This window comes from Populus trichocarpa, chromosome 14, assembly GCF_000002775.5.
Source record: "Populus trichocarpa isolate Nisqually-1 chromosome 14, P.trichocarpa_v4.1, whole genome shotgun sequence".
NCBI lineage: Eukaryota > Viridiplantae > Streptophyta > Magnoliopsida > Malpighiales > Salicaceae > Populus > Populus trichocarpa.
Window position 1 is genome coordinate 3,576,707 of NC_037298.2, and position 19,348 is coordinate 3,596,054.

The window sequence follows — 19,348 nt, forward strand, 5'->3', positions numbered from 1 at the left end:
CGGCCTTCCCCCGTTCCTCGATGCAAGAAACGCTTGCTTTCAATGCCTTCTAAACAACTGACGGATTAGCTATTTCAAGCCTTCTCTTGATTGTTGGAGAGACCTCGGTTGCCAGCTCAGGTTACTTGTCTACTATCTGCTTGAACATGACTGCATCTTGTCTTCACACACAGTAGTGATCACAGGAATAGATTAAGATAGTGTTTGTTTTTGCTGTACTTGTTGTGGTTGCGGTTGGAAAAAAATGATTTTAAAAAAAGTACTTTTTATGTGGTTTGTGTATATATTTTGTGTGTTTGGTTAAAAGTGTGGTGTGACTTTATTGTGGTAAAAACATGTTTGGTTAAAACTGTGGTTGCGGTTGATATAGTACCTAAAATGACTAAAAAGGACATAAATGAAATAATTCTTTGTGTTAAGAGGAAATACAACATTTTGTCCAAATACATACTGGCAAAAAAATAAATTGTTATTTGTTATTACAAAATAAACATCATTGTCCCATCAAACTATTTGCAATGCCATCACGAATAAAATCCATACGCGACGCCCTTTGGTGCCCTCGTGGTTGTGATTGTGTAACGACATCGGGAAAAGTATCAGGAGGAACAAAATCTGGATGACTATCAAACTTGTTGAATGCAACATCTTGGCTCGACTTCCGCCGAATGTAGTTATGCATCGCCATTGATGCGACAACAATTTTAACTTGTGATTCATAAGGAAACTCAGGCATGTTTTGCAAGATTCGCCATCTTTTCTTCCAAACTCCAAATGTACGTTCGATTACACATCGTAAGGATGAATGGACTCGGTTGAATAGTTCCTCCCGACTTCGCGGTTGTCCTCGTCGACGAAATTCTGGAAGATGATATCTCTCCCCTCTATATGGACCCAAGTAACCGTACTTATTCGGATATCCCGAATCAACGAGATAATACTTCCCTGCATAAAATTAATTATTGTTTAACGCTTACTTCTTATTTCATATAAAAGAAAATTAGACCAACTAATCAACAACCCTATGTTTGGCGGATGAATACCTTCCGGTGGCCTCGGAAATTGTATGTTTGTATTTCCGATCGCCTCATAAAATATTCTTGTATCATGTGCACTACCTTCCCACCCAGCCCAAACAAATGTAAATTGCATGTCAAAGCTACATGCTGTCATTATATTTTGCGTCGGTACACCTTTTCTACCAATAAATGGGATTTGATTTTCTTGTGATACACATGCACGTACATGTGTTCCATCAATCGCTCCAATGCAATTCTACAAAAACAAAAAATTTGTTGCCCAATATTTTTAATTCTACTTAAATCTTTGATTGTAACCTTTTGAAATATAATAACAACTTGTAAAAAGTATTTTTTTTTACCTTGAAATGGGGCATGTATCTCGGATTCATTGCAATTTCCAGTGGTGTTGCTGTGAATTCTGGATCTACTGGTCTGATTAAATCAGCAACTAGCACGGACACAGAACGAAGAACTTCGTTGAAATTTCTGGACACGGTTTCACCTGAATGTTGAAACCTCTCTTGAACTTCCCTGTTCGAAGCGCCTAGAGCTAAAGTGTAGAGAAACATGCCTACCTTCTCAATAACACTCATCCGTCTAGACTGTTTCAACCCGTACATTGTTTCCAACTCAAGAGACAAACTCTTAAATGTGTCTGCATCCATCCGAAACATGTGCACACAACGCACCCAAGGCCCATTTAAAATTTCAATCAACCATCGCATTCCAGTGTTGTATGAAACCATACATGGTTCTTTATAAACATACGCATTGTGATACAAAGCCAGTGCTCCAGCAGTGCATATGACTAATTTAGTGTGATCACACTCTCTATGCCAAAATAAATCGCCACTGTCATTATCATCCTGTTGATTTTGGTCGTCGTCCTGCAACTCGTTATTGTTCCCATAACCAGCATCGAAACTACCTCCAAAACCACTTCCAGAACTTGTACCAGCAAACCCACCAGACACATACCGACCAACATTATTCATAACATTTTCATAATGGTCATCAAAAAGCGCATTAAACCAATTCGCATCCATATCGACAAACACAACTGAATATCAATTTTGAACCTGCATAGTAGCGATAAAAAAAATGTTCATGGAATAATATGTGTTGAATATTTTTGACGTTAATGGCGGCCTTAACACAAAACATTTACGTTTGAGCAATCCCTAATAATCGAACATATTTTACTTATATGAAACTCATTTAATATTTTCTAGCACAACCATTATTTCAATTCTCAAAACATTATTCATACATATTGGAATGCTTGAAATATTTATTGGCAGCCGGAAAAGTATACAAACTTATCATTCAGCTTAGCAATTGAAAAACACATAAATGAACTTGCTTTATTGACTATAAACAGCAGCCCTATTAGCTTTACCCTCTGAATTTGTTTACAAAACATAAAGATGAAGCTTTATTACCTAAACAGCAGCCCTATCAGCTTTACCCTCTGAAGTTGTTTGCAAAACATAAAGATGAAGCTTTATTACCTAAACAGCAGCCCTCAAATGAATAACTAACCTTCTAAATTCAATGCACTTGACTTGGCAGTGTAAAACAGCAACAAAACCTTCTCAAAACAGCTTACAATACACGTGGGAATGCTTGCAATATTTGTGGGCAGCCAATTAAAATGTTTTGGAATGACAATGCAGCTTAAATAGAAACCACACACACAACACAAACCACAACTCTTGACTGGCATACCCATTAGCAACCCGAATGTGTACCATTCAAACCATTCAACCCAGCAACTCCCATTCAAACCATTCAAACCAGCAACTCCCATTCAAACCATTCAACCCAGCAACAATAATTCACAGCAGTATCAGCCATTCAAGTGAGCAACAATAATTCACAGCAGTTTCAGCAATTCAAGTCAACAACAATCATACACAGCAATAACTAACATTCAACAAATTAGCATCCATTCAACTCAGAAATCAACCATCAAAGCCGTTAAAGTACAATATCCAATTCAAGGCTGAAAAAGCAAACTCAACACAAAGTTTTTCAGCCTTTCAAACAAGTCTATAGAAGTCAACATGAAACCTAAAAGTACAGCTTCTAACAGGTACAACAACAGCTGTTACAGACATCTCAAACATAACCAATTAGCCTACAGCTACAAATACAAGGAAGTGCTCAACATATCATACGTTACAAATTAGAAACCTGGGAAAAATCAGCAACGGCAGAACCGTTTGCATCAACCATTTGGCAACAACACAGCCGCAGCAACACCTCATGCATTGCACATCACCATAAGGATTGGTATTGTAATCTTTTAACTGCGAAAAACACATAACCATGCAATATGTTAACGACTCATTGACATAAAAACCAAACATGGTAAGTGTGTTAAACATTGAAACAACACTTCAAATATGAAATGCATGCAATACTGCCCAAAACATATAACACACAACAAAATTTACTTGCTGCTACATATAACACACAATAATATACATAACTCTAAGTGTTCCCTATATCAAATGTACACTTACATCAAGGTCTGTAGCTTGCCCTTCGATCGAACATTAATTTCAGCCACTGAATTTTTCGGTCCAAATCACCAATTGCTGCCCACATTTCCCTCCTACTTCTAACCATAAAAAACTCAGTTGCAAAACAATACAGCTCACTGCCGAACACCACTTCCTCAATGGAGTGAAACTCCGTCATCACCTCTTCTATGCTACATCCTTTTTTATCAAAAACACTTGACGTGCATTCACTCTTGCTAGACACACTATCAACCAACTTATCTAAACGCGAAAACAATTGCAATCCCCTTCCGGCACCTCTTCTTTTTTTCTCATTTTTTTGGGAACTTTGTTGCACACCTTTTCTCTTCCCACTACTACTAGTGGAATTGCTTGTGCTGTTGGCAAAAGTGACACCAGCAACCATATTATTGACATCGGCAACAAAATTTGGTAGACTATCCTCCTCAGAATCTCCACTACCTTCCTCAATATGAGGGTCCTCATTAACTGCGTTAGTTTGCCTTTCACTGACACCATCTTCATCAGCATTCAGACCCTGTGATGGAGCCCAAGCATACTGACCAGTAGCAACAGTGTTTGTAAACATGATATCATATTTACAACACAACGTGGGATCGATTCCAGCATGCCTAAACTTTCTTGCTCCGCGTATCTCCTACAAGAAGGGATAATCAAGAAAAAAAATGCATCAAAAAATAATGTACCAGCACTCAATTAAACAGTTTTTTACAGCTTTAAACAAACTGAAAAAAAACAGACCTGGCTTTTAGCTTTCCACCATTCATCAGGTGCCGAAATTGTTCCAAGTTCAGCACTCCAGCCTACTCCTGTTTCAGAAATCAACCTTTTCCATATTCTCCAATCTTTTTTAATTCCGTCCCACTTATTCTTTAATTGTGCTTTCGTTAATGCATGGCCAGTTTAATCCTTAAAGCCATTCATAACATATTTCCAACCAGCTTTGTCGAAATGTGTGTTGGGTCGCATACCTTGCTCAATTGCTTTAATACATATGTCACAAAAAGCGTGCAACATCTCTCTAGTCCAACAAGCCTTATCTTGTGATTGAGAATCGTCCATGTTCTCAGTTAAAATGTTTTGTCTAATATACAATTAAAGCGTTAATTTCCTAGAGGCATTGTAAAGGATATGGAATGCACAATCTATCTTAATTAAATCGCCAACTTAAATAAAACATGAAATTTAAGAAGATAGAGTTACATAATCAGATTAACAATTTAATTGGCAGATTATTTACATTTATGTTTCTACAAGCCAATGTTTTCATTTCCTACGCATAATCTGTCAATTATGTAATATTATATTAGATACTGAGATTTCTTAGATATAATTTTCTCATGTGTTTAATGACATAATCAGACGTTGTATAGAGCAGATAACTGGCTTCAGTCCCATTTTCAGCAGCTTGATATTCACACAGGTTTTATGTTTATACCCATTTAACTGAGACAATAAAACTAACAATTAAACACATGTAAAGCACAGCAACTGAAAATGTAATTGTTGAACCGAAACAGAGCTTAAAAATCTAACAATTACACAAATGTAAAACCTGGAAATTCTCAGAAAATGTTCAATTAAACACAAAAATGTTCAACCGAAACAGACATAATCAAATGTAACAATTATAGACATGTTAATTCTTAGAAAACACACAGCAACTGAAAAGTAAAGATTAAGTACTTGTGCAACCGAAACAGAGCAACTTACCTTGAATTTACTTGTGCACCGCCACAGAGATTGGTAAGATGCTTGTGCTTGAGCTTTCCAGGAGACTGATTTATATGCCCTCTTTGGTTCTGGCAAAGAAAACAGTGTGAAGAGGAAATTATAGTTAGAGAAAGTCGTTTTGTATGTTTGTGGCAGCAGATAAGGCATGATATATACAGTTGTTTGGGTACAATTACAAGATAATTACCTTGGTGAGTGCGTGTCTTCTTCAACCACGAAAGGAGTTCATCAGGGCAGCAGATCGGTGGCAGATGGGCTTGATCTACACTCGGCTACAAACACTGGTGACTGGGTTCGGTCTCTGTGAGAGCATGGAGAGTGTGTGTAGGTGTGTTTGACACGGCGAAGCTGCGAGGAGGATGATGAATTTTGAGACAAGGGAAGCTGTGGTGGAGGAGAGCTCAGTTGCTTGGGAGGCGAATGTGGAGGAGGATAGACGATAGTTGAGGAGGACAGATAGGGCTAATTAATTTTGTTTGGTAAAGGAAAGTTATGTTGCTGTTTTTCTGAACAGCAGCCACGGCAAAAGCAAGGTAGAGTTGCTTTTGCTAATCCAGCGTTTGCAACACAATTTTGTGTGGGCCCCATGTTCTTAAAACCGTGGACAGCTGTTTTCCAAACAGCTTGTAAAATGCAACAGCCGGAAACGTGGACGCTACCACGTAGCCAAACGTCCTCTAATAATGTGTGCCATTGACAACAATCGATTAATGGTCTATGGCTAAATCTCTGATGCAAGGAGTCAATATATACATCAACAGTACATAAACCTTAATTAAACATTCGAGTACTCGTCAAACTCCCTTGTATAAAACTACCGCTAACTTCAACAACAAAATAATTGGAAAAAAAATCTTAAAAATATGTTTAATATTCAGTTTTGATATAGCCATCAATATCATCTTAAGTTTTGATATTAGTTAGGTGGTCCGCGCAACATCTCGGATTAATTCTTTTTTTTATCACATAAAAAATATCGTTAAGATATAAACATTTCTTAAAAAATAAAATATAAATATAATATTCAAGTGATTGGCTCGAATAAGTTTAATAAATTTGATTAATTTAATAATATCATTAGAAAATAAGATATCGACAACAAATAAAATGAAAAAAAATAATTCAATAAAAAAGATGAACATTTGCCAATATTATGAAAATATATCTGCATAATATTCTAAAAATGTCTCAATGATTTTATTTGTTAACAAACTAAAAAATTAAATGAGAATAGGATAATTACATGAAAAGAAAAAAAAAATTATGAAACTAAAAACAATAAGACAAAAAAGTGAATTACTGTTAATTTTTTAAATTGCACTCGGGTCAAAAGACTGAAAGCACTATAAATGAAAAAATCATGATGGTTAAAATCACAACAAAAATCCAAAATAAAAAATAATGGGTGTTAAAATTGAAATAAAAATATATATCAAAAGACAACAATAAATTTTAAATTTGAGAGTTAAATTGAAAAGAATAAAAACATTACAAAAGGATAAAAATCAAAACAACGAAGACAAAAAAAAAACAATACATTATAAACTTGGATTGAAGAATGAAACTAAAACTTATGAAACTTTCATAAGAGGTTCAAAGAAAATAAATCATAAGAATAAGCATCAAATCTTAAACATCAAAACAGAATAAAAATAAATAAATATACAAAATTCTTCAACATGTTTTTTTACACTAAAAAAACTTATAGATGTAAATCGAAGAACTTATAGATGTAAATCGAAAAACTTATGCATACATCTAATTAAACAACTCAATAACCATTGTGTGATGCAATGAAAAAAAATTCATTAACAGTAAACAAAAATAAAATTGAGAAAACCAAGCGAAAAATAAAGATCAAGATATTTAATATCGCAATACGGGTAATTTATTTAGTTATGTTTAATGAATTCTTCTATCAAAATAAATTTGCAATAGAAAAACACATAGAATTTATAATAAAAATCGACACATATATAAAATTTATTGAATAATAAATAAAAAACAATGCAAGGCTGCTCATATGAAAAATCTTATAAAATTAAAAAAAAAAAATTTAATCTATATAAAATAAAGAAAAAGTCACATATGAATTATACTTACATCTTTAAAAATTAAACACACCCAATATTATTTAAAAATAATTACAATCTAATTAAAACAAAAACCCAAAATTTAATTGAAAAACATACACACAAATAATTCATTATTTTTTAAAAAAATCTAAAATTAAAAAAGAAAAGAATCACGTCAGGCGCTGAAGGGCCTGGTAAGCCAACCCAGCACCTTGCCTAATAAAGCAACGACCCACACATAGGCCTACAAAGCAGACTTTAGCACAGGCCTTTATTTTAAAAAAAAAAAAGTTTAATGAGGTGGACGATGTCAGCCGCAAGTGTGTGTGTGTGTGTGTGTGTGTGTGTGTGTAAAGACGTATTGTTTGCGTAAACCCCTAAAATCTAGCTACTTTGGTAGCTGGAAAAACAGGGTCCTTTGTTTTTTACCCAAAAACTCATTGTCAACCCATTTTTTACGTAAAAAAACCCTAAAGACCTTGTTAAACCAATACATGGCCACAAAAAAACCCAATAAACCACCCCAAAACCCGAAATCCACCCGAAACAAAAATTCTTTCCAAGCTTAGATCTGTTTTTAGGTGTTTTAAGGTAAAAAAAAACACCTAAACAAAAATCTCCCTAATCATATGGAATCTTTTGACACAAAAACCAACCATTTTGGTGCCCGTAATCTTCCCCATTGATGACTTTCTCTCTCCAAGCTGGAATCCAGCAACTCCTTCTCACTTCTCCCAACAAAAAAAATTAAAAAAATAGGAGAATGAAGTTAGGTACCAAAATATATTTTTAAAAAAATTGAAGGGATTGGTCACCAAATATCTAAAAAAGATGGAGGATTAAAATGAATGTATTAACAAAAGTTTCAACTTGTCCCCTATATTATTCGGGATTTTCACTTCAGTCTCCTATCTTTCAATTCAACCCTCTCTTCTAAAAAAAAATATGTAATTTGAGGCTAATTTAAGCTATAAAAAAAGGTTAAATCGTGCAAAATAAAAGTTTAAGAATCAAAGTAAAAATTACAAAAAGAAATACACAATTTCAATACACAATATATTATTACAAGAGAGTTCCACAATGTATTATTACAAGAGAGTGCACACCTGTAATTATAGATCTAGGCCTGGATTATTTAAAAATCTTACACCGATGTTTGCTTTGATTTGTGCTGATCGAAGGATATTTAATTATTACAAGGGTAATTTCTATCTATCCTTTGGATGGCCCAACAACGAAGCATGATTATAAATTAGGGTGAGGTTATTTTTGGGCTCTAGAAGTTAATATTTACGACAATACAATACATGATTCACAAGGAAACCATAATTACATAATAATTATATTTATTAAATTCAATCGATTAACTTTAAAAACTAGAAACTCGGGTCTTAAAACTTGATTAAATCAAGTTTTTATATAAATTGAATAGGATATTGATTTGATGTAAATCGTTTTGATCTCAACGAGTTTTTAAAAATTAATGATTATATAAATCTCGAAATATATAATAAAGCTTACTTCAGAGTCTACTACGCTAAGAACACGAACTTGAAAACAAAGAAAAGAAACATTGCAAACGTCTGATTACTTGTTAAACTTCCTTACACAAAACACTAATGCTAACTTCCTCAGAAAAACAAAAACAAAAATGGCTACGACTTTTGGTTAACCCGCTCGCATTCATCGATCCACTCACAGTATATGTCTATAGGCTCGGTCAATGGAGTGAGTTTGGTCTCGTAGCCAGCATGGCATATGGAGCATGAGATTTCGCCAATGTTCAGATCCTTGTCGAAGGAGCACCCAACACTGTTTTCGAGTTGGCAGAATGGGCAACGAAAGACTGTATCAAGCTTTAGCTTTGGCTTCACGGGACGGTTGTTTGATCTCGACTTTCTCCTTGCCATTGCGAATATAAACAGATTGCTCTCAAAACAAAGAAGATTAGTGAGTGAATGGTAGGTGTCTTTGATTCGGGGCTGGCAAATAATTTGATAGGGTTTATTACGTGCTTCTTTTATATAGTGCATTGCCACCGACTCTATCCTTTTCGAATTGATCTCGGAATTGGATCCCATCCCATCCCATCCCAATAGTAAATCGAGCAGAGTAGTTTTTGATTCAGGCCTGACAAATAATTTGATGGGTCAAATAGTTTATGTATATTAACATCATTGACAAATTGGCCATGGACATCATAAGTTAGTACATTAACTAAAATTTGTTTGAAAAAATACAGACAAATACTATGTTATTTTAAAAAATAATAATAATAAAATAATAAAAATAAAAATAAAAAATCAGGCCAGGCTTTCTTGGATCCGGTAAACCAAGTCTAACGCCTGTCCCAATAAAGTAACGGACCATGCATAAGCCTACAAGTATATATTAAAAAAAAAGGACTCATCGCCTGCATTAGTAAATGACACTTTAGCCGGAAAACTCAGAATTTAATCATTGTAGTGTCCGAGAAAAACAAGATCTTTTTTTATACAAAAACTCACTTTCAACCCAAAATACCGAAAGAACTATTAACACAGGTGTTACTCCATCCAATGGCAGAGCTATTCTATCAAGGTAAATGCAGCCTGTTAACATGTCTGACCTTCATTCCATTCAAGGTAAAGGAAGAAACTGTAGTCAGGAAGCAAGAATATATACATATATATATAGACACACACCAACATTATTGCCCTGCAATAGCTGGCTTCCGCTTTAGAAAAGATCTACATAAGCATTAATATTTCCAAGCACAGGTTGTAATGATAAATTGCAATGGAAATTGGAAAGACAGTTAAAAAGTTCAGTTCTGTGGAAATTTCTTAGATTTCATTTCTTTTGAGTTACTACTTCAGAAACAGCATAATATGAGTAGCTTCATTATGAAAAATAAAAACCAAATGCATATATGTAGCTGCAGGATTTAATTATAGGCTACGAAGAAGGATGCCTTCAAAAGTAATGCCTGGTCCAAAAGCTAAGGCAAGTCCCCATTCTTCCCCCCCTTCTCTCTTCAACTCTTCCTTCATATATTCCAAAACATAGACTATGGTATTACTGCTGACATTCCCGTAGTTGATTAGGGCCCTCCTGCTGCATTCCAGCTTCTCTGTGTTTAATTTGAGATTGCTCTCTAGCCTGTTAAGTATTGCTGGGCCACCAGGATGGACTGCCCAGAACAAATCATTGAACTCAGTTAGACCAGCCTTTGACATAAGCTTCCTGCAAAACTCCTCAATGTTGTCTTCAATTTTCTGAGGAAGATCCCTCCCAAGCTTGAAGTTTATGCCCTCTTCAGAAAGGCGTCCATCGATCACATTCTGTGTACCTGGCAAGAATTGTTGAACAGCATAGCTCAGCTCCATGAAAGGAGACTCTTTACCTATTACAGGGTCAGCTCCGATAATCACAGCTGCAGCTCCATCACCAAAGAGTGCGGCCCCCACAAGGTCGTAAGGGCGTGCCTTGTTTGGAGGGCGAAAACCAAGAATCGTTGTCTCAGAAGTAGTTAATAAGATACGGCTTCCTGGGTTGTTTTCAGCTATGTCCTTGGCAACTCTAAGTCCAGTGACGCCTCCATAACAGCCCAGGAAGTAAAGCATTACTCGGCCAACGTCATTCCTTAGTCCAAGCTGACTGGCAAGGTAGAGATCACCACCCGGTAAGCGTATCTCACTGGAAGAAACATAGACAACATGGGTGATATCTTTTACCGACCCGCCCCATTCATTGATGCAAGCAATGCTTGCTTTCAGTGCCATCTCAACAACTGCCGGGTTTGCTATTTCGAGTCTTTGCTTGATCGTCGGAGAGCCCTCTGTTGCAAGTTCTGGGTATTTTTCTAGTATCTCCTTGGACATGACTGTGTATCTTGTCTTCACAGTAGTGGTTTTACCTAGCCAAAGAGAATGGAATTAAAAGTTAGAGAAACCTGCCATATAATGGAATTAAAGAGTATTAATAGGAGGAATTTGAATTACAAAGTCGCTCCAGTTTCTCCTTAATGGAAGCATCATCGCATTTGGTGTCACGCATATAACCCTCCACCAAGCATTCCTGAGGAACAAGTTGGCTGGGGAAGGCCTTGCCTGTTGCAAGTATTGTTGCCTTGCCTGGAGTGGGTGCGCGCCTAGTGAGTGTGGCGTAGTGCTTTGAAGCCCCGTTGCCAATCGTTTTAGACATCTTCAACAGGTTTAGGAAGAAGATAGTTTGGTACAAAGAGAATTTAATGGATGAAGCATCACAAAGCAGGGAAATATAAACGAGAGCTAAACTTGATCTTGGAGAAAGGTTGGTGTCAAGGATGAGAAGCATGAAAAATTAAAAAAGTCTACTTTAATAAAATTCTGGTAATGTTTCTGGTTTTTTTGGTTGGAAGCAAGAAGGCTTGAAGGGGGTGACAATTGTTTCCTTCTTTTCTTAAAGGGTTGTTTTTTTAACCGAATTCAAACTTACCTTCTTTCTCTATATAAAATTCGAGAAAAATATGTTGGCAAAGCTTGTGTGCTAACAAAACTGCATTCTCACACCAAGCAGCACCTAGCATTAATGTGAATACATATAAGAATTTTTATTTTTCTCCCTTGCATGGTACATGAGAAACGCGAAATGAGTGAAGGAGACGAAGAACTGTAGTCATCAGTAAAAGTAAATAATAATAAGATTTTCCCGTCTGACAATAATAGCACCATGCCATTAGCATCATTAAACACTCTGTTTCGTTGCCTACAGAACATGATAAACAAGATTACACATGTAAGAGAGAGATTATGTTTGAAAGTATTATAAATTTATTTCTTTGAATTTTATTTAATAATTTAAATTATTAAATTAAAATAGTTATTTAAAATGAGATCAGAACTTTGATAACCATAGCATAAATTAGTACAAACCTATACAAGTTTTAAGTTCATAGAACTTTTATTTGAGGAAAAACATATTAGAAAATAATATAAAATTATATCTTGAAGCATCACTTAACAACTTAAATTATTAGATTGAGATGGTTCTTTATATCAGTCGACAACAAATATTACATTTTGAAAGATGACAGGAAAAATTAAAATCTTCATCTGAAAATGAAATGCGGTCTAATTATGGAAATTTTCTTCTAGTTCCAGGAACTGTTTAGTAAATTCTTGTGCAGAAAAGAACAGCAGCTTGACGCAGAGAGATTTTATGTTTAGGCTCAAACAATTTTACATAAGCCAAAGCCAGGAACTCAGAAGAATCATGTCCACGCTCCATCAAGACAGCCCTCTGCACACCAATAAATGAGTTAAAATGTCGCTGCATCGAGCTTAATTTGAGAAAGAAAGTGGTAATATAATGAAGTACAGACAGAAAGGGAAGGCCCTGGTTGATTACCTGACCATGTGAACAGGTTCAGTTGAAAGACATTGGGTTCTGCTGCTGAACAGTGAAGCAGTGCACTAATGCTAGAGTTCCCTGGTCCATATACACTTGAAAGGTTCAATCATCTCAAACTTATTCAAAGGGTAAAACTTGCTGAAAGCTTGAACAGAATGTAGCATTACTGTCCAATGACTGAAGTGAGAAGGATATGCATGGTCAAAGTGTTTGTGCCCTGTTCAAATGTTCGTATAGGGTGCTAATCCGCAAAATAAGTCAAACCACCTCAAAGAGACTTCAGAGAAGTTAAGCTTTCTCACTTGAACAGTGCTATCACACCTTGAGATTGCTGCCAGATCTGATTTTCAGAGATCTGCCAGCTGCCTCTCATCGGGCATCCTCTTAGATACAAATTTTGCTTCCTCTGATCTTCCCCCAGCCTCCAAGGCAGTTCTCAAACCTTCTAGGCAGCTCAACTGCTGATGATTACTTTTCTCCACTAGCATGTAGTACAACCCAAATGCTTCTAAAGGTCTTTTCATTTTACACAGACCTTCAATAACTACATTGCACACGTTAATATCCACATTGTGACCCTTCTCCAAACAAAATGACAACATCTTTTGTGCGTCTAGTAACTTCCCATTCTGGCAAATGAAACCAATCAATTCTTCCATGTCAACCATATATCCATTATCATAAAGTAATTCAACAATCTGGAATGCTTTAATTCGCAGTTCACTACCAAAGAGCAACCTCATGGTATGTGTTGAGAGATTGATATTTTGTCTAATTTTTCTGTCTATCATCAGTACAACAAAGCTAGCTGATTCACGGGCAAAATCATTTTTCAGAAGTTCTGAAAGTATAGAATGGAAAACAGAAGTTTTAGGTAGATAGGAACTTTTTAGCATCCTCTCCAGAGTCTTGTAGGCCAGAATTGGTTCACCTTTCTGCAAGAAACCGTTAATCAGCAGCACATAGGTTTCAAAATCAGGCACATAATCTCTTCTCAACATAAAGAGCAGGAGCTTATACCCAGCCTCAAAAGTACCTTCCTTACAGTGCCCAATGATCAAGGTCTTGTATGAAGGAGGATCTTGTGTTCCCTTTTTCATTAGCTGCCTGAACACTCTCTCAGCCTTGTGAGTCTTTCCATTTTTACATAAAAAATCAAAAATTGGATTGTAAGCCGCAACAAGAGGAGTACAGCCATCATCACGTAACAAAATATCCTCATCAGATAGCTTGTCGAACAATTGCTCTGCTCTCTCAAAATCCCCCCTTTGACACAAATTCCTGATCAAAACACTATATGTAGCTGAATCTGGTTGGACTTTCAACTCCTTCATCTTCTTAAACATCTTCAAAGCCTCATCGAAATTTCCTGCATCACACTGTGCATTCATCAAAGTGTTATATGTACAAGTATCCGGAACAAACCCTCTACCCCCTACAGCTCCCCCCAAAATCTCTTTGATCTTATCAAACTTCTGCACTTCGCAAAGACCCTTTATAAGGGTGTTGTAGGTAATATCATTCGGTTTTAACCCTCTACTAACCATCTCTTCAAAAACAACCAGAGCCTCATCAATCTCTTGTTTCATACAATACCCTCTAACCAAAGTAGTATAAGTAACAACATCAGGACTCAAATCCTTCATTTTCTTAACCATCCCTTTAACCACATTATGTGCAATCCTGACCTTCCCCGCCCTACACAACCCATCAACAAGTGTATTGTAAGTAACCACATCAGGCTCACAATTAAACCTTGACATTTCCTTGAAAAACCTAAACCCTTCATCAACCATCGAATTCTTACAAAAGCCTCTAATCAAGATATTAAAAGTATATGTATCCGGCGTAACCCCATAAGTCCCACACATTTCATCAAACACACTATGTGCCATGTTAGTCCTTCCTCTTTTAAGCAAGATTAACAAAAGACTATTAAATGTAATGACAGATGGTGACACCCCACTTGACTTCATTAAACTAAACAGCTTTATAGCTTCATTAAACAACCCAGCATTACCATAACTCCTCAACAAAGTGTTACAAAACCTATCTTCAATCTTAACACTCCCATTGGACCTTCTCTCAATAGAAAACAAAAAATTACGAGCAATATTGAGATTTCCATTACGACCCAAGATGTCTAGCATCATAAAATACGATCGGCTATCATGAGCGAACCCGTTTCTTGAAGCCCAGTTGAAAAATTCAAAAGCTTTTGGTGGGGAAGCAATAAAGCGAAGAGCTTGAAAGAAAGTGGTTTTAGAAATTGAAGGAGAAAGAGAAAAAAGAGAAGATTCAAGTTCAGTTGACCAGGGTTTTGAGTTAATGAGTCTTGCCATTGATTTAGCTGTCTTGGATTTGTTTGAGGATTTTCTTGGCTCCTTAACATTATCAGCGTCCAGTTGTTCTCCATTGGAAGATGAGTAGTGCCTGGAATTGAGTAAAAAGACGGATTCTTTTTTAGTTAAGATTGAGAAAACATAGAAAGAAAGGAGAGGCATGAAGCGGGAAATTTTGAGTTACCTGAGAGCTAAGAGGAGTTGTGCTTGGTCTTGAGAGTTGACGTTGAGGAAGAATTGTCTTCCAAAGAGTGCCCGCGTCCGAGAATTGGCAATGGGGGTCATCGGGAATTATTTGTTATGCAGGAGGTGATGATTTCGAAGGATTTCTCGTATCTGTGGAGCGGAAGCTGGGAAAGTGCTGGTTTCGTTTTATTACGATTTTTGGAAATTTGCAACTTTTTTTTTTCAAATTATAAAACCCAACTCGAGACCGGATTATGAATCAAGAAAATCAAATGTCTAACATCCACCTATTCAAATCGGAGCCATAACACTCAGATCAGTGCAAGAATGGTGGGCCTGTTCTTACATTCTGATAAAAAAAAGAAAAAAAGAATGGTGGGCCTGTTCCATTAGAAAGAAATTGGGCTGAATTGGGGGAAAGATCCACAGTAAATGTTTTAGTTTCACCAAAACGCGGCCCATTTATTTTCCTTGTTACAGTCCAGTCCAAAGTAGCAGGTGCCATCACTTTTCCAGTAGCTACAGCAGCAGAAACAACGGACGGTCCAGAAATGTTGACTTTGAAAAATCGGAAGGTGATAATACGTTCAGGCCAAAACAACCAGATCGTAAGGCTGGAATCCAGCTAAGAAACCACTACTGTATTGTTAATCTAGATCCATTCAAATCCAACCGCGATACTCCTGCCGTTTTTGTCGGGCTATAATAATTTTGAGTGAGTTATTTTTTTAGTCCATGTACTTTGACAAAACTAACCATTTAATATCCCTATTTTCAAATAACATACATGTGTGTGTGTGTATATATATATATATCCTTATACTTTTTTAGTAATATATTAGCTATATGGCCCGCGCTTTGCTGCGGATTATGTTTTTTTTCCAAAAAAATTGAGTATACAAGTTTTTTCATTAGGTTTTTTATATAAAAATATTCCTAATCATAAAAGGTAATATTTATATACACATCTAATAAAATAAATTGATATTTGATCAATTCCTAAAAAAATAAGATACTTGATAAAAACAATGCAAGAGGAAAGTGAAAAAAAAGCGCGACAATCAATTCCTAAAAAAATAAATGGTTCAGGATGAAATTAAAAAAATAATAAATTTTTAACAAGAACATAAAAAAATATTGAATTCAACTTGCGCTTACCTTCAAAATCTATGGTTGCGTTCACGATGTCGAGATTGACTGCATAAAAAGTAGACCCAAAAATACAATGAATCAAAATTCTCGATATAAAAACACTAAGCAATGATCTGAAAAAAAAATTGATTTAAAAAAAAAATTTGAGTCAACCAGAATTAATTTGCCAACCATGCGAGTATGGACATAGAATTGGGATAACCTTGTGGAAAGAAAATAGAAAACAAAATCATGAAAACCAATTTAAAAAAATATTGAATGATGAAATTAAAAATAAATCAATTTTATACAATAACATAAAAAAAGAGAGTAAAGTTAACATGTATCAACTTTCAAAACTCGTAATCGTGATCAGGAGACCGAGATAAACCCTATAGTAGGCAAAAGAAAAGAAAGCAAAATCCCTAATAAAAAAAATAATGAGGGATGAAATTGAAACAAATATAATAAGAAAAAGGATATTAAAAAACTAAATTGCTATAAAAACAATAAAGATCAAATTTGATATGATAATAAATTAAAATCAAATGCAATGGATGGAATTAAAAAAATCATTTAGCAAAAGAAAAAAAGAATAATAAACAGATTTGATATAAAAAAATTAAATCAAATAATTAGGGATAAAATTAAAAAAATATAAATCAAAACAAGATAAAAAAAACAAAATAAATATAAAAAAAATAAGAATCAAACTGAATAAAAAAATAAAAAAATAAACAGCATAATATTTTGATAAAAAAATATATAAAATAAAAAAGCTCATCAGAGATCAATAGATGGACCAACAGAGATTCACACTGCATCACCGGATAAAGAACATTGACATGCTTCCAATGTTGTTATGAATGATGTAATTCTACCGTCGCTGGCTAGCAATGTTTTTTTAATATTTCATAATTTGAAAAGAACCAAATTATTCTTAATGCCATGTGAATATAACAAAAATTAAAAAACAAAAAAAAGAGAGTAAAAGACCATATTACTGCCGGACGCTGCTGCTCACTAGCAACTAATTTTTTTTAAATATTTTTTAATTTGGAAAGGACCAAATTACCAAAAAAAAAAACAAGAGTAAAAGACCAAAAAGGCCCCTACCACCTAGTTTGAAAATTTCAAATCTCTGGAACACACAAGTAATTACACAATGCATTAAAATTCTTTATTGATATTTTATTTTTTTTAGATATTTTGAGAAAAACCAAGTTGTCCCTGATCGCAGGAGAGTGTAACAAAAAAATCAAGGTTTAAAGACAAAAGGCCCCTAAAATTCTTTATTAATTTTATATTGTTTTCATATTTATTTTATCTTAAAAAATAAAACAAAGAGAAGAGAAGTACCTGATTGGTGAAATTTGGATATGAAAGAGATGACATTTTTGGGGCAAAGAACTATTAAATCGAGGATCGTCAATCTAATTAAGGTACAATTTAATTATTTTTAATTCTACAAGGACCAATAAATAACTTGTTTTAAACTACAGAGACTACGTAATAATTAAATCCAATAGTTTTTATTTATTTCAATTCTAGAAAATACCAACACTACTTTTTATTTATTCAGACACGTCAGCTTCTGGAGTCTTCCATAGCATCAAGCGCCACTCTTTTTCTAGTTGCCACAGCTTCTTGTCCGAAACAGAGGCTAATTTTGTTTCAAAAGGTGCGAAATTTGTGGATCACTCGCTCTCTCCCTCTCCCTCTCCGTCTCCGACCGGTAGGTGCATTTGCTGCCCTTGTCTCTGTGTTTCTTCCAAGTTTTATTTTGTTAGCTATAATGTAGTAAAGCCCAGGTTTCTGCCTGAATTTTCAGGAATTCTGATTGACCACTGCCCACTCAGTCAACCAATCGATCAACAATGACTCATATCCTTTGCTGACGATCAGTTTTGTGCTTCTCTTATCTCTTTATCTGTCTTTATAATAATTGGGATCTCGAATAATTTAAAACCTGTTGTGTCTTGTAAATTATGCCCCCTTTGGTTTTGTGATAATTTTTGTTTGGCTTTAACTGAAGCGAACGCGGTAACCAAAGAGAAAGAGACCGTGAAAGGGCTCAAGCCAGGGTAGGCCATAAAACAAAGAATTCCAAAGATGATGGACTAACACCTGAACAACGCCGCGAAAGGTGTGTTTTTTTTCATATATTTTTCTTATTCCTCTAAACATCTTTTAAGAAATTTGGTTCTTAATTTATGTTTTCTTGATTCGGGTGTGCAGAGACGCGAAGGCTTTACAGGAAAAGGCAGCGAGAAAAGCTGCGCAGGCAGCGCCTGGAGGGAATAATGCTGGAGGTAGAGGAGGTAAAAGCACTAAGAATTGATAGGGAGGCATAGAGATTTGTGTAGTTGGGAATGATTGTACAAGTTCAGGTCTTGGTTTCTGGTTTTCTGGAGTGATGTCTCTGTCATTTGAGATTTAATAAACCATTTGTGTATTTCCTTGGAGAGCATTGATGTTGGCTTTTGAAGAACCTGTGGCTTATATCTGAGATGCAATGAAATTCCGATGTCCAGTTGTAGCTTTGTGCAATTCTAGTGTTCTCTGCCGTCTCCAGTCTTTCCAATGGAATTGCTGCAGCATTAGTTTTATGTTCAGACTGGGTTTACCCTTCACAAGCTCAATCATGATATCAACCTAGCTGATAATTTCTATTAGGAGAATTTGTTCTGAGATGAGTTGTCTGACTTTCCGTTAGCTGCTGTCTAATTGATTTATGTATTCAATGCACTGTCAATTAGCGTTTATCATGGCATTAGCTTAGCTGATCCTGCGTTTATACTATTTACCAGGAGTTTATGGTGTCTCATTTACCAACTTACACTTCAGGACGAGATTGATTGAGGGACTTGATACTGATAACCCATACTTTGATTTTTAGAACGTGTTTCAAATTGATGCCAAAACAAATCAACAAA

At 35.3% G+C, this 19,348-nt stretch overlaps 2 protein-coding genes, 1 long non-coding RNA gene and 1 other non-coding gene across 4 annotated transcripts; 1 reads left to right on the top strand and 3 right to left on the bottom strand.

The window, feature by feature from the left end:
* Positions 1-493: 493 nt before the first annotated feature.
* LOC112324115 (uncharacterized) lies at positions 494-2,068 on the bottom strand. Its single transcript, XM_024585188.1, has 3 exons — positions 1,382-2,068; positions 1,044-1,275; positions 494-945 (listed from the first exon to the last, which is right to left on the bottom strand). Exons 1-3 carry the CDS (start codon positions 2,066-2,068, stop codon positions 494-496), a joined length of 1,371 nt encoding a protein of 456 aa, XP_024440956.1.
* A 1,049-nt stretch (positions 2,069-3,117) lies between these two features.
* Positions 3,118-4,664, bottom strand: LOC18109439 (L10-interacting MYB domain-containing protein). Its single transcript, XR_008057345.1, has 3 exons — positions 4,313-4,664; positions 3,551-4,208; positions 3,118-3,334 (listed from the first exon to the last, which is right to left on the bottom strand). It is a non-coding gene; the product is annotated as a L10-interacting MYB domain-containing protein (transcript).
* A 5,526-nt stretch (positions 4,665-10,190) lies between these two features.
* LOC18105147 (pentatricopeptide repeat-containing protein At1g02060, chloroplastic) lies at positions 10,191-15,585 on the bottom strand. Its single transcript, XM_024585189.2, has 5 exons — positions 15,280-15,585; positions 13,104-15,186; positions 12,586-12,642; positions 11,364-11,700; positions 10,191-11,278 (listed from the first exon to the last, which is right to left on the bottom strand). Exons 1-5 carry the CDS (start codon positions 15,378-15,380, stop codon positions 10,311-10,313), a joined length of 3,546 nt encoding a protein of 1,181 aa, XP_024440957.2. The 5' UTR covers positions 15,381-15,585; the 3' UTR covers positions 10,191-10,310.
* Positions 15,586-17,984: 2,399 nt separating this feature from the next.
* Positions 17,985-18,962, top strand: LOC18105148 (uncharacterized). Its single transcript, XR_002977801.2, has 4 exons — positions 17,985-18,147; positions 18,244-18,316; positions 18,448-18,558; positions 18,651-18,962. It is a non-coding gene; the product is annotated as an uncharacterized LOC18105148 (long non-coding RNA).
* The last annotated feature ends 386 nt before the right edge of the window (positions 18,963-19,348 follow it).

Coding starts and splice junctions, on each gene's coding strand:
- LOC112324115 (XM_024585188.1), bottom strand. CDS start 2,068: ATGGATGCGAATTGGTTTAATGCGCTTTTTGATGACCATTATGAAAAT. Junction 1,276..1,381: donor GATACATGCCCCATTTCAAG/GTAAAAAAAAAT, acceptor TTGTTTTTGTAG/AATTGCATTGGAGCGATTGA. Junction 946..1,043: donor ATTTCCGAGGCCACCGGAAG/GTATTCATCCGC, acceptor AATTTTATGCAG/GGAAGTATTATCTCGTTGAT.
- LOC18105147 (XM_024585189.2), bottom strand. CDS start 15,380: ATGACCCCCATTGCCAATTCTCGGACGCGGGCACTCTTTGGAAGACAA. Junction 11,701..12,585: donor AGTTCCTGGCTTTGGCTTAT/GTAAAATTGTTT, acceptor CTTTTTTAATTT/TTCATGCTTCTCATCCTTGA. Junction 11,279..11,363: donor GGAGAAACTGGAGCGACTTT/GTAATTCAAATT, acceptor CTCTTTGGCTAG/GTAAAACCACTACTGTGAAG.